Genomic DNA, 14,237 nt, shown 5'->3' on the forward strand with positions numbered 1-14,237 from the left:
GCCTGGCAGAGTTGCCTGGGGCACCTGGCATAAAGGAACTGTTTGGTGAGCCAGAGGGAAGTGGTGTGGCCACGCACTGGCCCCTGCTCCACTGGGCCCCACGCCCCTTCCAGCCTCCTTCCCGGCCACGCCTCCACGCACCTTCCACTTGGGTACTTCCTGGAGCTGCCAGGCGTCTGTTTCTGTGGTTTCCTCTGCCCGGTGTGCCTGCTCCCTAATCTTTACTGCTCCTCTCTGATCAAAGCCCTTGCTTCCTTCTGTCGGCCTTGAATTATAGTTTGTAGTGGACACGCGGTTCTCAAAACGTGACCCCCTAAACCGGCAGCCCCAGTGGCCCCTGGAAAGGTTAGAAATGCAAATCAGAAACTCTGGGGCAGGGGCCCAGCAATCTGTTTTAACTAGCTCTCTAGGGGCATCTAGGAAGTACTGGTGTGGATGATATCCAGGGGGAGGGGAGGGCAGGGCCTGACTAGCCTCGAGTAGATGCTCAGGAAATACATAGCGGATAGCAGAGAAAGGGAAATGAGAGGGGTAAGACCCTCCCACAGAACAGCAGCCTGGGGCTGGGTCAAGCAGGCTGGGTGCAGTGGTGGCTGAGGCAGAGTGCGTGTGGCTGAGGCAGAGTGCGTATGGCTGGGAGTGCATAGAGGGGTCTGCCCAGCACCTCTTCTCCCTGTGGCCTCCCCTACCTTGCCATCCGTATGTTAAGTGGGGAGGCTGGGACAATGCAGATTTGGGGTGGGTAGAGCTCTGGGGTTCTCTCCAGGGTGGGTCAGCTGGGTAGGTGTAGCCACATGGAGGGAGGGGGAGCTGGCCTTATGGGGGATGTGTGTGGGGCGGGGGGCACGTCCAACAGCAGGGAGGCCCGGAGCCAGGGTCCTGGCTTGCGGAGGAGCATGGAGGTGGGGTGTCAGGCCCTGCATGGAGGGGAGGGGAGGGGCAGAGGGAGCAGGAAGGGGCTGGAAAGGCCTCCTCAGTTCCCCAAATATGAATCAGCGCCTGGCCACGAGTCCAAGCCCCAGGCTGGGCCCCCGATCACGCCGCTCCCCTCTTTCTTTCCTTTGGCCTCAGAAACACAACAGCCAAGATGCACTGAGTGCTATCTGCCAGGTGCTACTTTAAGCTCTGTGCTTTGCATTATCTTATTTCATTCTGACCATTGCTCCATAAGATAGGCTGTATTCTTTTCACCCTCCATCTTATTAACGACTAAATGGGTGCTTGGAGAGGTGCGGTCACTTGCCTAAGGTTACACAGCTCGTCAGTGGCTAGCAAGTGGGCTTGGAACCCAGGCAGACTGTGCTCTTGGCTGCTGACCACCAGGCTGCCTCCTGCATGAAGAGGTAGAATGAGTGGTGCCTCCAAGTCGGGATAGCCAGGGAATGCCTTACTCCTCGCGACAGCGCTCTTGCCCCAGGGTGGGTGTTGGGGGCACTTCATCTCCAGTAAGAATTCACACACAAGTCTAGTGGGCACGATTGTGGGTATGTGCGTGCACACACACACAGACACTCCAGACACACGCTGGTCAATGAAGACAGGGCTGTGGACACCCTACTTCTTACCATGCCTCCTTCCCTGCCTGTCTGCCTCCCTCCTGCACCCATTCTCTTTCCTTCTCTTCCTCTCTTTCTTTCCAGGTACCTCTCCAGGCACCTAGCACATAGTAGGGCTCCATAAGTCTGTCAGATGAACTAAATAAACATTCCTGTAAAGGAATGGGGATAGGAAGGTACAAGCCGTGCCTACCATCCGGGGGGGAGAAGCTGGGTGGAAGAAGCAACAGCAGTGGATGCATATTTGTGCCGGGGAAGCACAGTGAGTGTGCCCGTGTGCGTGTGTGTGTGTGCGTGTGTGTCCACCGCTGTGGCCGGGGCTCTCTCCTCCAACCCAAAGGCCTGGCCCAAAGGCCTGGCAAGTGCCGACTTCCCTTGGGCACTGACTACTTCCTGCATTCTGGTACACAAACTCAAGGGCACCCTGGCTAGGCTTCCCCTAGCTCCCCTCTGCATTGTTCTTGCTGGTCCACAGGTCTGTTGCCCACTCTGGGCACACTCTGCCTTTATCACACTCAGATGCCCACACATCAATGCTTAGGGCCGGCTCTTTGCTTTATAATAGTCACTATAGGGGTTGTTTAAATAGCATCCCTCTTAATTCATGCAGACGGTAACAGAAAAGGTAGCTTTACCCTTACCTCTTCAAGAACACAGCTACGACTAAGGGCACATCCGTTTGTAGTTCAGTGGAGTCGATTAGATGCTTGGTCACGTAGAGTGGACGTGTGACGTAAACAGTCCACCCCTGAGCCGACTGGGACCCATGTTTTAGGTCCTCTAAAATTCTTTACGTTAGATATGACAGGCGTACCTTGGAGATACTGCACGTTCCTTCCCAGATCCGCAGGGCAAAGTGAATACTGCAATAAAGCAAGTCAAATGAACTTTTTGATTTCCCAGTGCCTAAAAGTTACGCTTGGGCTATACCGTAGTCTATCAAGAGTGCAATAACGTGTCTAAAAAAATGTACAGACCTTAATTTTGAAACATTGCTAAAAATGCTAACCATCATCTGAGCTTTCAGCAAGTCGTAATCACTGATCGCCATAACAAATAGAATGAAAATTTTTGAAAAATTGCAAGAGTTACTAAAACGTGGCACGAAGTGAGCGAATGCTGTCAGAAAAATGGTGCCGGCAGACGTGCTTGACACGGGGTTGCCACAAACCTTCAATTCATAAAACACGTGCTATCTGTGAGGCACCGTAAGAGGAGGTAGGCAGGTCAAGTTTAGGTAACCTGCAGTCACTACAGTCTTGAGAAGGCGTCACTCGGACTCTGGAGACAGACCTGTGTTTGCGTCTGGAATGCGCCGTGTGACTCAGCGGCATGGCCTCTGAGCGGGGAAAAGAGAGGTTTACATGGTGTGTTTTTAACACAGGGACCTGACGTGTTAAGTTAGTCTTACGACTTATTTTGGATAACTAGCGAGCTTGCTCTCTACCTACCTACCTACCTACCCACCCATGTATTTGTCTACCTGCCTGTCCGCACACTGGTGGGGTAGGTGCACTGTAGCCCCCAGGATCTCAGGAGCTTGGCGTGACAGGGTGGAAAACGCAGGCGGGGTGTGGTGTGGGTTGAAAGTCCACTGAGAACCTGGCATGGGGAAGGAAGGTTATTCCTGGGTCCTCAAAAACAGGCCTGAGGTCCCTCTTCCCTTCATGCGTTGAATAGAAGCGACACTGAGGCAAGAGACAGGGAGCCCCAACTCCTGACGGGAAGGGCTGTGGCTACCTTCAGAAGCTCAGGTGAGGTTCCCTAGGTCCCTCGTGGCTTAAATGGTCAGGCTGGGGATGGAGCTCCTCCCTGCCAAGAAGCACGTCCCACAGGGCCTGGGCGGGAACAGCCGAGCTCGGCTTTGCAGAGGAGAAGGGCAGACTGGAGTGGGTATTCCAGGACGTTCGGGAAATGGGGACGATGCCCTTCCTTTCTGGCACCTGGGCCTGGTCGTGCCCTGCAGAGAGCTGCGGGGCAATGAGGGATATTGCTTGTGATCATCCCACTTAATGTCTGCACGCTGTGGTAGGGCATGTAAAGGAGCTTCCTTGGCTTGGCAACTAACTCACTCAATCCCGCAACAACCCAGGGGGCATCTCCTCGTCACCCCCATTTTAGAAGGAATGGAGGCATAGGGAGGCTAAGAAACTTGGCAAAGGGTCACATGGCTGTGAAGTAGTTTTACCTGGATTCTCTCCCTCTATAAATCGAGAAAAATCATGCCCCACGTAGCATTCTAATGCCTCCGGAAAGGGGGTGCCTGGTGGGGTGGGGATGAGATGGAGCGCTATGTAGAGCTTGGGTGGGCTTGGGGTCCACGGAAGGGACACTCTACTGAGGTGCTTTTTTATTTATGTGTTGTCTCTCTCTAAACTGAGTGCTCTATTTGCTTATCTTTGTATCCAGCACACAATAGGTGCTGGATAAATATTTTTTGAGCACACCCATTAGCCTGGCCTCACGTTGGCCTTGAGGCCACGGAGGTTAACCTGCCGGGCTGCAGTGTGTTGGGTATGTGCTTAGTGGAGTCTCCATTCCAGAAGGCAGTGAGGCCCCATCATGGCACCCAGCTTGTCGGGGAGGGCTGCACCCTGGCAGGAGGGCCTGGAAAACCCCAGGCACCACCATTTTGAACCATTTGGGGTTTCCAAATAGAATTTATGGGGCACTGGAGCTGTGGGAACCCCTCAGGGGCATGGCCTTTTGGGAGGGATGGGGCCTTCCTCAGTATATATAATATGAAGCAGACCGATGGGGCAGTGAATACTTGTCGAATACTGATGAATAATTGGAACAGAGGACTGATAGTTTGGGAGGTGACTGAGATCGTTAAAAGCAAGGGACTTTGGGGGGTATGTGCAGCCATTCCTGGTGCCACCGCGTGGCCACTCACGCTGCAGCCTCGTCCTCCCCGTGCGTCCTCCGGCAGCGTGCCCTGCCACCCACCTGTCTGTGGGCCCAGCCTGGGCGTGTGGCACCTGTGAGCACATGTGCGCAGTGTGGTGTGCAGGGTCCTGTGGCTGTCACTCTGCAGAGCTGGGACTCGGGCCACCCAGAACGGGGCTGGGCCTGGCGGAGAGGCCAATCGGTTCCATTGAATTCCACGATCACAGACGGCCCCTGGAGGCCAGCCGGCCAGCTGGCCAAGGCTGTACGTGCCTCTTGTCCCAAAGGGTCTGGGCAAGTGGCTGGCTAGATCTGTCAAGTTCATCCCCTCAACTCAAACACCAACTTGAGACATCTGCTCAACGGATGCTGGGTCGGTAGCATCCTCTGTACGCTCTGGAGGGAGCACGTACATCTTGCCGGCTGTCTCTGGGTGGGACGTAGATCTCTTTAGGGGAGGGGTCCTGTGTCTAGGCGTGAGCCTCCTGAGACAGCTGTGTAGATACGCACATGTGAATGCCGGTGTGTGCCTTTACCTTGGATCGCCTGCACGCTCACGGTTTCCCTGTGACGCACACGGTGACACACGTCAGCAGCACGTGGCGTAATAGGGTGTAATGGCACGTGGCAGTGGAAAGACCCATGAGCTGGGCGTCGAAAGATTGAAATTTTGGTTCTAAAGACCTTTTTTCCTGGCTCCCTGATCTCTGTAAGTTAGATAACCTCTCTGAGCTTCAGATTTCCCGCCTGTGTAATGGAAAAAAAAAAAAGAATAATAATAATAATGCCGGCTCTGCTTTCTGTAAAGCAGAAGAATAAAATGAAATAATGTATGTGAAAATGCTCTGTTAATTACCACCTACTGTACAACTGCAAGAGATTATTATCGTCATAGCCCAGCTCATCAGAATGAGAAGTTGTATGTGGCTTAAAATAATCCATCCAGTGAGCTGGGTTAAAATCTAGGTCAAATCATAGCCTCAGAAGTTTAGAAAGGCTGATGGTAACTACCTAACCTAACAGGCCACCAAATGTGAAGGTGCTTTGAGAGCTGTAAAGAGTTACATAAATGTAAAGTGACATGACTCTGTGTAAGCCTAGAAAGTACACGTTAGTCATCCTGTTTCCTGATTTGAAATCATAAAGCTCAGGGCAGCACCGGAGCCTCATGCACAGTTATCTTCACGTAACTGTAGGTTTGTAGATTTGCATGTGTGCCTCTCTCGGTGTGTATGGAGTCACCTACTGAGAGTACCTACTATGTGACAGTCACTCATCAAGTGCTTTTGAGTGCCTGCCTCATGCTAGGCGCATCGGTCTAGGCTTTGGGGATGCCAAGGTGGATAAGACATAGTCCCTTCCCTCAAGACACTCACAGCCCATCCAGGACAACTGCTGGCCATTGCAGTGCTGGGTATTTGGTGCCATGGGGAGAAAGGACCTATGGACTCCGTCAGAGGAAGGGACCAAGAGGAAGGAAATCCAGGAAATTAGGTTGGAAAAGTAAGGATTTGCTGGTCAACCTGAGGGGGAGGTAGTCGGGACAGAAGGAATGGTCTGTGCCACGGCGCTGGGGAAGGAAGCAGCCCACTTTTGCAGCTGGTGCAGTCTGTTTACGGTGAGTGGGAGGAAGGCGGTGGGGAGGGGAGACCAAGGCGGCTGGCCAGATCCTGGGGGACTTCCTTCACACGGGCTAAGGAGCTTGGTTGGATCCTGCAGGCCCCTGGGAGCCCCCTCAGCAAGGGCTTAAGCTCTGCAGAGTGACATAATCAGCTTTGCATTTTGGAAAGATCAGAGAGCCGGTGTTCCTGAGTATCCCACTGCAGTGGTACCAGCCAGATGCTGGGCTTGGTCTGTAGCAGTGAGTGATGGCTGCAAATGCAGGGCACTGGGTTCTGCCTGGGGGTGGGGAGGGAGGGGGGAAGGGGAAGAGGGAGGGATGCACTTTTGTGAATAGTTCTGGTCAGGACGTGTAGAGCGGGAGTTAGTAGTTCTTCAGTGACTCTCATGTGTCAGCTCTTGATATATTACCTCATTCAATTGTCACGGCATCGCTGTAAGGTAGATATTATCAGCCTCGTTTCATAGGTGAGCAAAGAGAGACTCAGGTTAGATGGCTTGAAGTTACTAGTGACTCAAGAGCAGGACGGGAAGGCCAGCTCATCCCTGCCCTCTCCAAATCCCACCCAACTAGAATTTCTGTCCCCTTCCTGCCAACCCCCACTGTAGGAATTGACTAATTCAGTCCCCTTAGTTGAGCTGACAGATGAGGAAACCAACCTGGGCTCATGTCTGTTCCTGCTAAATTTGTTACTGTTTTCCAGCTGCTCCAAGTCACTGGGGATCAGATTCTTCCCTTTCAGAGTATTAGTGATGCTGCCTAATCAGGGCTGCTTACAGATTTGATAAGCATATTTTACATTCCTTTGCTCAACCCATCAGCAAAGATATTGAATGAAGCCAGCTCCGTGACAGATGCGAGAATGGACCTCTTGATACGCCTCCTTGAGGGGCACAGCCCTGAGCCATCTGTTCTCCTTCTCTGTGTGTCATCCCCCTGACTGTGTGTGTGGACTCAGGCAGGTCCCGAGCCGGAGGCCTTACCGCCCTTCTCCTTGCCCTGTGACATCACTACGTCATGGAAGAATGATGTGTTGGCCCCAAATAACATGCTTTTTACAAAGCCGTACTTAAGGGTCTGATGGAAAGGGCATGGGCCAGTTGTTACCCGGACCTGAGTTCGAGTCCCGACCCGGGCTCTTGGGGAGATTGGGTTTCTTCATGCACAACCCAGGGGTGAGGCCTGAATGCCGGACCGGGCGTATCGCACTTTGCCCTGCACCTGGGCCAAGGTACGGGCTCAGCATGTGGCAGCCTGCCCTGGTGATGTCCACACTTTCAACAAGTCAGGACCTGGTCAGGTGGCATGGCATTTCAGGCATCCCACCCCTTCCTCCGGGGGTGTATTGCACTGAGCTGAATTCAAATGGGGGGGAAGATACGTGGAACATCTCCTATGCGTCAGGCATAGCCAGTGTCACTAAGGGGCCAACTTACAGCAGTCTTCGGGTAGCACAGCAGTTGCCTCTCAGGGGCCCCTGAAGGCTTCTGCACGGGCTGCACCGGCCTCACGGGTCCTGAAATGTCAAGTGTCATTGTTTTTAGGTCATCGCAGTGTGGTGATTGTGGTTCCTTAGTGCCGTTCAGGGGCTCTGAATGACTTTCACTTCTCAGGTTAGTTCAGAGTAAAAGTTAGAAAACCAAATGAATCCCTCTGTAAGAAATGCAGTTTGTTAAAGAAATCATTCGTAGCCCAGAATTTCTGGGCAGTAGGAGTCTTTCCAGACCCCGTGGCCACCCAGCCTGACCCTGATCCACATCGGTGCCTCGTTCTTGCCTGTTGCCTTGTGCATTCCAGTCCCATGGGCCTGGCCGTGAGGAGTGGTCAGAGGCTTGGCTAGGTCTGGCCCAGTGCTTTCCAGGCAAATGCAGGGGCTGAGTAGGCCTCCTGCTGCCAGGGATTATGTAAGCCCCTCCTGTGGGGGGCATGCGGAACACTCACTGAGCGCCGGGCCTGTTCTAGGCTCTGGGAAGTCAGCAGCGGACAAAACAGACAAGGGGACAAAACATTGGTTCGGTCCTCTGAAAAACTTGAGAAGCAGGCAGAATGGACACCTTCAGATTCCCCTTTTATGGATGAGCAAAGTGAGGCTCAGAGAAGATGGTACTATAGCTAACGGATAAGCCGGGCTCAGCCCCATTTTGGTTTGCTCTAAGTCCTGCGCCTTTGCATGACTTCACGTTGGCTGTGCTTTGTAAACGCCGGGTTACCTGGTCAGAATGATTAAGATGTTGCCCAGTTAGCAGTGGTGGAGTCAGAACAAAAGCACTGTCTCCGCCTGAAATTCACTGCCATTCTGTAGCTTCGACTGAAACCTTCACAGAGACTAAGCTGCATGGGTAAGATTTCCTCTGTGATCCAAGCGATCATTTCTTATACGGGGTATCTGCGAGGTCTCACCAAGGACAGCTCAGAGCCGGAGGGCTGGCCTCCCATGGGGGCACGTGCCCTGGCCCCCGCACTCAGGCCTCCCAGAGCCCTCGTGGAACCCTCCCCACCATCTGGCGGTCCACCTCTGTGGCCTTTCTGCTCTCACAGCTTCTCTGCCGTGTCTTCCTAAAAAGAGCCTGTCAAGGGTCTCTGGTCCTGGTGCAAACTCTCTCTTTCCACCCTGGACCCTCCCCTCCCGCCCACAGACAGGCAAACCACAAGCTATTTTGAAATCACAGAAAATGAAAGTTGAGTGGGATGTTGAGGGACATCTTGATTAAATCCACAGGGAACCTGTGCGCCTTCCCCTTCTCTTCTGTGGCACCAGCGCGGCTCTGGGTTGGCACCCTCCCCAGGGTGGACTGGGAAGCCATCTTTGGCTCCTGACATCATGGAAGGTTTGAAGAGCTGCCTGAGATCCCTCTGCAGGGTCAGGGTCCCTTTCTCCTTCCCCATCATTGTTTCTGTTTGTGATTAGTCATGCTGGAGCCGGCTGAGTCAGAAGAAACCCGTGGGTGGTTTGTGGCCAGGCTGGAGCAGTGAGGCAGGAGGACTTTCTAGGTTTGTGTCTCTGTGCTCCATGAGACGACAGTGCAGGGCCCGGCTCTGTCAGGTGCTGGGGGAGGTGGCTCACAAGACCAAACTTCTGGTCCAGAGCTCCATGAACGCAGGGCATCGAGATGAACCAAGATGGTGTCCCCGAGATGCTCCTGTGGGGTGACAGGCATTCATGGCAAATGCTTCAGGGCAGATACATCACAGTGACTGTGAAAGTCCTCCATTGTTTGCCACAGTCCCCATGCCAAGTGCTGCCCAGATTTCCAGTCGCCAGATTTACAATGTCGTGTCATGTGACTTTATGCTTTACAGGACAGGTGATTCATGAAATACATAGCTAATTTAACTTTTGTACTTGTGTAAGGTTGGTTTCATATAAATAAATTCCTATCCAGAAATACACTTTTTGTCAGAGCATGTGTTGTGACCCTGTGCTTGAGAAAAACGTGACCGCCAGGAAGCAGAGCGGCACAGCGCTTGGGGCAACAGCGTCTGCCCTCAAGTCTTCCCCAAGGTTTTGCTTAAATGGGACTCTGAGGGGCAGCTTGAGCTTTGCCAGGCAAGAAATGGATGAAGATCATCCCCACCCGGGAGGAACAGCCTGGCACGACCCCGGGAATGTGGCTGTCACGGGGGTGGGTGGGACAGGGGAGGAGGCCTCTTGGATCCAGCCCTGGCTTCACAGGCTGTGTCTGTACCCGCAGGAGGGAGAGGAGCCGGAGGAGGCTCGTGGCAAGGAGGAGCGGCAGGAGCCCAGCACAACCGCACGGAAGGTGGGGCGGCCTGGGCGGAAGCGCAAGCACCCCCTGGTGAGTGTCATGGCATCCCCTCCCCCCCAGCGCGCGCACACACGCACGCGCACGCACGCACTAAACAGCAGTGACGTGTGTCCTGCGGGGACCAGGGGGCGTTAAGACTCGGCAATGCGGTGCACGCCTGCGGGTGCAGAGCTCGCTGACATTCCCTGTCCTTTGAACCCTACCGCCACCCTCACGCTTTCCTGTTTTCTACACTGAACTGGAAACCCCTAGAGACCAGAGGATTTGTGCTGCGAGTCGTGGCGGAGCTGGGACTTTTCTGGAAGGGCAGTGGCAGTAAGAGAGCCTGAAACGTTCCCCAGGCCAGGCCTGTGGCTTTGACAGCAGGACTTGCTGTTCCCTGGCCAGCCTGCACAGGCCCCTCCCCATCCACCCCCCACCCTGGGCTTCAGCCCCACCTGAGGACCCGGAGGAAGGGAACCCAGGTCTGGACGTCTGATCCAAGTGAGTAGGAGAGCTGCAGGCTGATGGGTCCCTTCAGAAGAAATAAGTAGAGGGGCTCCTGGGTGGCTCAGTTGGTTAAGCGTCCGACTTCGGCTCAGGTCATGATCTCGCGGTTTGTGGGTTCGAGCCCCGCATCGGGCTCTGTGCTGACAGCTCAGAGCCTGGGGCCTGCCTCAGATTCTGTGTCTCCCTCTCTCTCTGCCCCTCCCCTGCTCATGCTCTCTCTCTCTGTCTCTCAAAAATAAAATAAACATTAAAAAAAGAAGAAGGAGAACCTGACGCTGTTTAAGTGTGGGCTACAGGGCCAGTCCCAAGCCCAGGCTTCTGGGGGCCATAACCTCTGAGTCTAGGGAGAGTCCCGGGGTTGCCCAGGATGAAGAATGCTCCAGAGGGCATGCCCTGGGGGCTCTAAGAGCTGGCCTGCCTATGCCTTAGACTCAGAGGCAGAGCAATAATTATTTGCCAGCACCGAAGACAGCTGGTTCCTTTCTTTCAGTTCCTTCCAGCTGAGAATGGGAGAGTCAGAGCAAGTAGGCAAGGGAGGGCTGGGAGCTCAGATTTGTAACTCAGCCCATCAAGGAAATGTTCTCAGCAGGGCAGGGTTTTCTCCCTTGGGGGAGAGAGTCGGGGTGAATGGTGGCCATGGTGAAAAGGACAGCAGAGGGAGGGAGGCCTGCACCAGGGGGAGGGGAGGGGAGGTTCTTAGAGCCAGGAGGTTTGGGCACCTGTGGGTACCAAAGCATACACTGCCAATTCTGTTTGGAGATGGGGGGGGGGGGCAGAAGTTAAGTCGTTTAATTGGTAAGTAATTTTAAGTATTTTAATATTAAAGCAAACATGGATATTTTATGGCCTGTGATGAAAAATTCACATGAAGTTGAAAGATAAAACAGGGGACTTCAAAGGAATTTCCAGCTTGCAGCAGACTCCAGGCTGTACTCCCAGATTCCCAGGGTGCCCCTCCACTCTCCTTCCCCATGGGCATCTGGGAGAAGGTGGAGGGCCCCAGTGCAGGCTGGAGGGAGGGGGCGGGGAGCCAGGCTGAGTTAGAGCCCACCAGTTATTCCTCACCTGCACATGTGGCCATGATCTGTGGCCGAGAACTCGGCCCCCACCCCCCATTCAGGCACACCTGGGACAAGAATTACCACCTATAGCAAATAAAGACCTGGCAACCCTTTGCTCATCCTTGTGAGTCCCCGGGACCAGAGGGAGGGCATATCACTGAGAGGGGAGGTGAGGCCCCGGGAGAGAAAGTGCAAGGCAGTCAGGGGCAGGTTTGTGGAAATGTGTCCAGAGGTGGACGAATGCGAGGGAGGAGGGGCAGGGCCAAGTGGGTGAAGGGTCAGTGGGTCGTATGCCCTCCCCACCCCTGCCTGGAACAGGGGCTAGTGTGGAAGGAAAGGCACTGTCTTTAGACTATAACAGACCCGGGTTTAAATCCTGGCTCCACCACTGACCACCCGTGTGACCTTGAAGAAGTCACCGCCTGAACCTCGGCTTCCCCCTTGGAAAAATATTGATGATAAGGATTCACTCCTCCTAGATGCCTGTGGGAGTTAAATTGGTGCAAGCACTGGAGAGCCAGGGCTTAGCAAAGGTCGGTCTTCCCTTGCCCGGCCAAACCTTTCCTCTTTAGGAGGCTACAGCAACCTCAGTTTGATAGAAGAAACAGATTTACTGCTTACCAGCTGTGTGACCTTGAGCAAGTTACTGAACTTCTCTGAACTTCTGCTGCTCCATCGGGAAAACTTAACCGCCAGGAACACTTGTCCTGTCCACCTCCAGGGATGCTTTGCAAACAGCCAAGTGGATCCAAAAGGGCAGGGCAGACAGTGGAATAAACCTGCTCCTGTGCGGGGGTCCGTGGGGCCGGGGTCTACCAGATCTTTCGGGTGGGAGCCAAGCATTGGCCTCTCGGCAGCCCTGGTGAGAGGCGGTGCAATACTGTGCAGGTCACAGTCTGCATGTGGCCCAGCCCATGCCCTAGTGGACATCTGCAGCCCCCGGACTCTCAAGAGAGGCCCCAGGATGGGAGAGAGACCATGGGGACGGCAATGCTGACAGGGGGACAGAGGGCTGAGGCAGCTGTTGTGAAAGGGACCCCTTGTACTCTGGGGCAACAGAGAAGAACTGACCCCGGAATAAAAGCTCACAGGCCTTCCCAGGCAGCAGGCCCCTGGCCCCCGGAGGGAGCCTGTGGGGGGGAAATCAGGGAAGTTTGTGCAGCCACTAGAGGTCGGCTCCCAGGACGGAGCAGGTGCTTGCCCTGGCCTCCTCGCCTCCCAGCAGAGGAGCAGAGCCGGAGGGCTTCGTGGGGACCCGGTACAGCGGCAGCCCTGGGGACAGACTGACCAGAGAGCTTTGAAGCAGCCGAGCCTGTGTCATCCAGCTAAGCCTGGAAACAGGAGGGAGCCTGGCTCAGATCCCGACAGGTGGCACGGAGGGGGAAGTGCGGGGAAGCTGAGCGTGAGAGCGAGCTGCAGCCGGGGTCTTAATTTGTGCATGTCCCGTGCTGAACAGGGAGGGGTGAGGTACGGCCACTACTGTCCCCGCTCTCGCCTGGCCCCAAGGCTAAGAAATCATTGTCTGCCTTCCCGTGTTGTCCACAAGGCCTGGATCTCTTCCACTCATTCCTGCTCTGGCATCAGCCTCCTGGCTGCACCCTCACCCAGACCAGACCCCAGCTGCCCCCAGTATACTTTGTAACCCCTCAGTGACAGATACTTCACACCCACTGAGCACCTACCAGGGTGAGGAGGCCACACTGATAAACAAGACATACCTTTCAACCTAGTGTGTTAGAGAGAGGGGGCCCCGTGCAGTTACAGTAAATACTGTCCACGGTACTTTTGTGTTCAAGAATCTTCATTTCTTATGGGACAAGGTCTGGAATGCTCCATCTGGCCCCTCTCCTGAACCTGCTCTGGTGCTCAGCGTCCACTGCTTTTGTCATAGAAACACTGTCTTCCAGCTGCTCCCTGAGCACACCGGCCACATTTCTCTCACTACCTTGGGGGCTTGGTCCACAGCCTTCCCTTCTCTCCCCGGCCCCACCGTCATAGCCCATCAAAGCCTGTCCTGCAAGGGAAGCCCGCTTTGGCCATCATGACCCTCTCTTCTGAGCTGTTTGTAAAATTAATCCCAACGAACACAAAGGAATAAAAGACAAGATATTAAGCCCACTGGGGCGCCTGGGTGGTTCAGCTGGTTAAGCATCCGACCTCGGCTCAGGTTATGATCTCACGGTTGGAAATTTTGAGCCCCACATCGGGCTCTCTGCTGTCAGTGCAGAGCCTGTTTCCGATCTTCTGTCCCCCCACCCCTGTCCGTCCCCTGCTCTCTCTCTCCCTCTCAAAAAAAAAAAAAAAAAAAAAAAATTTAAAAAAATATTAAAAAAGGGGCGCCTGGGTGGCGCAGTCAGTTAAGTGTCCAACTTCGGCTCAGGTCATGATTTCGCAGTCCGTGGGTTCGAGCCCCGCATCAGGCTCTGTGCTGACTGCTCAGAGCCTGGAGCCTGTTTCAGATTCTGTGTCTCCCTCTCTCTGACCCTCCCCCATTCATGCTCTGTCTCTCTCTGTCTCAAAAATAAATAAACGTTAAAAAAAAAAAGATATTTAAAAAAAGATAATAAGCCCACTGATCATGTGCTTGGATGGCACTGGTCTTCAAACTATTACACGTCTTTAGGGAACTTGAAAATAAGTATTTTGAATTTTTGCCGATTCGATACTGTCACTACAGCCACACGCATGAGTTTGTATTTTACAAAAGTACTATTTCTTGCTGGATTGAGAACTGAGAAAACAAAACCAAAAACCTGGCCTTTCCACCCCGCATAGTTGGAAGAGCACACGGAGAGAGCTCGTGCCTTCCACTGGACTTAACGTTGACTGCCACCCCACATCGCACTGAGCTGAG

At 54.0% G+C, this 14,237-nt stretch overlaps 1 protein-coding gene across 1 annotated transcript in view; it reads left to right on the forward strand.

Annotated features, from left to right (window-relative positions):
* DNMT3A (DNA methyltransferase 3 alpha) overlaps positions 1-14,237 on the forward strand; it is a 99,752-nt gene that overhangs the window by 29,088 nt on the left and 56,427 nt on the right. The window contains exon 3 of the mRNA XM_053891084.1: positions 9,759-9,863. Within this exon, the coding sequence (XP_053747059.1) occupies positions 9,759-9,863 (105 nt within the window). The remainder of the gene's footprint in view (positions 1-9,758; positions 9,864-14,237) is intronic.

This window comes from Panthera pardus, unplaced genomic scaffold, assembly GCF_024362965.1.
Source record: "Panthera pardus isolate Hobbes unplaced genomic scaffold, ASM2436296v1 HiC_scaffold_26, whole genome shotgun sequence".
In the NCBI taxonomy this organism is placed as follows: domain Eukaryota; kingdom Metazoa; phylum Chordata; class Mammalia; order Carnivora; family Felidae; genus Panthera; species Panthera pardus.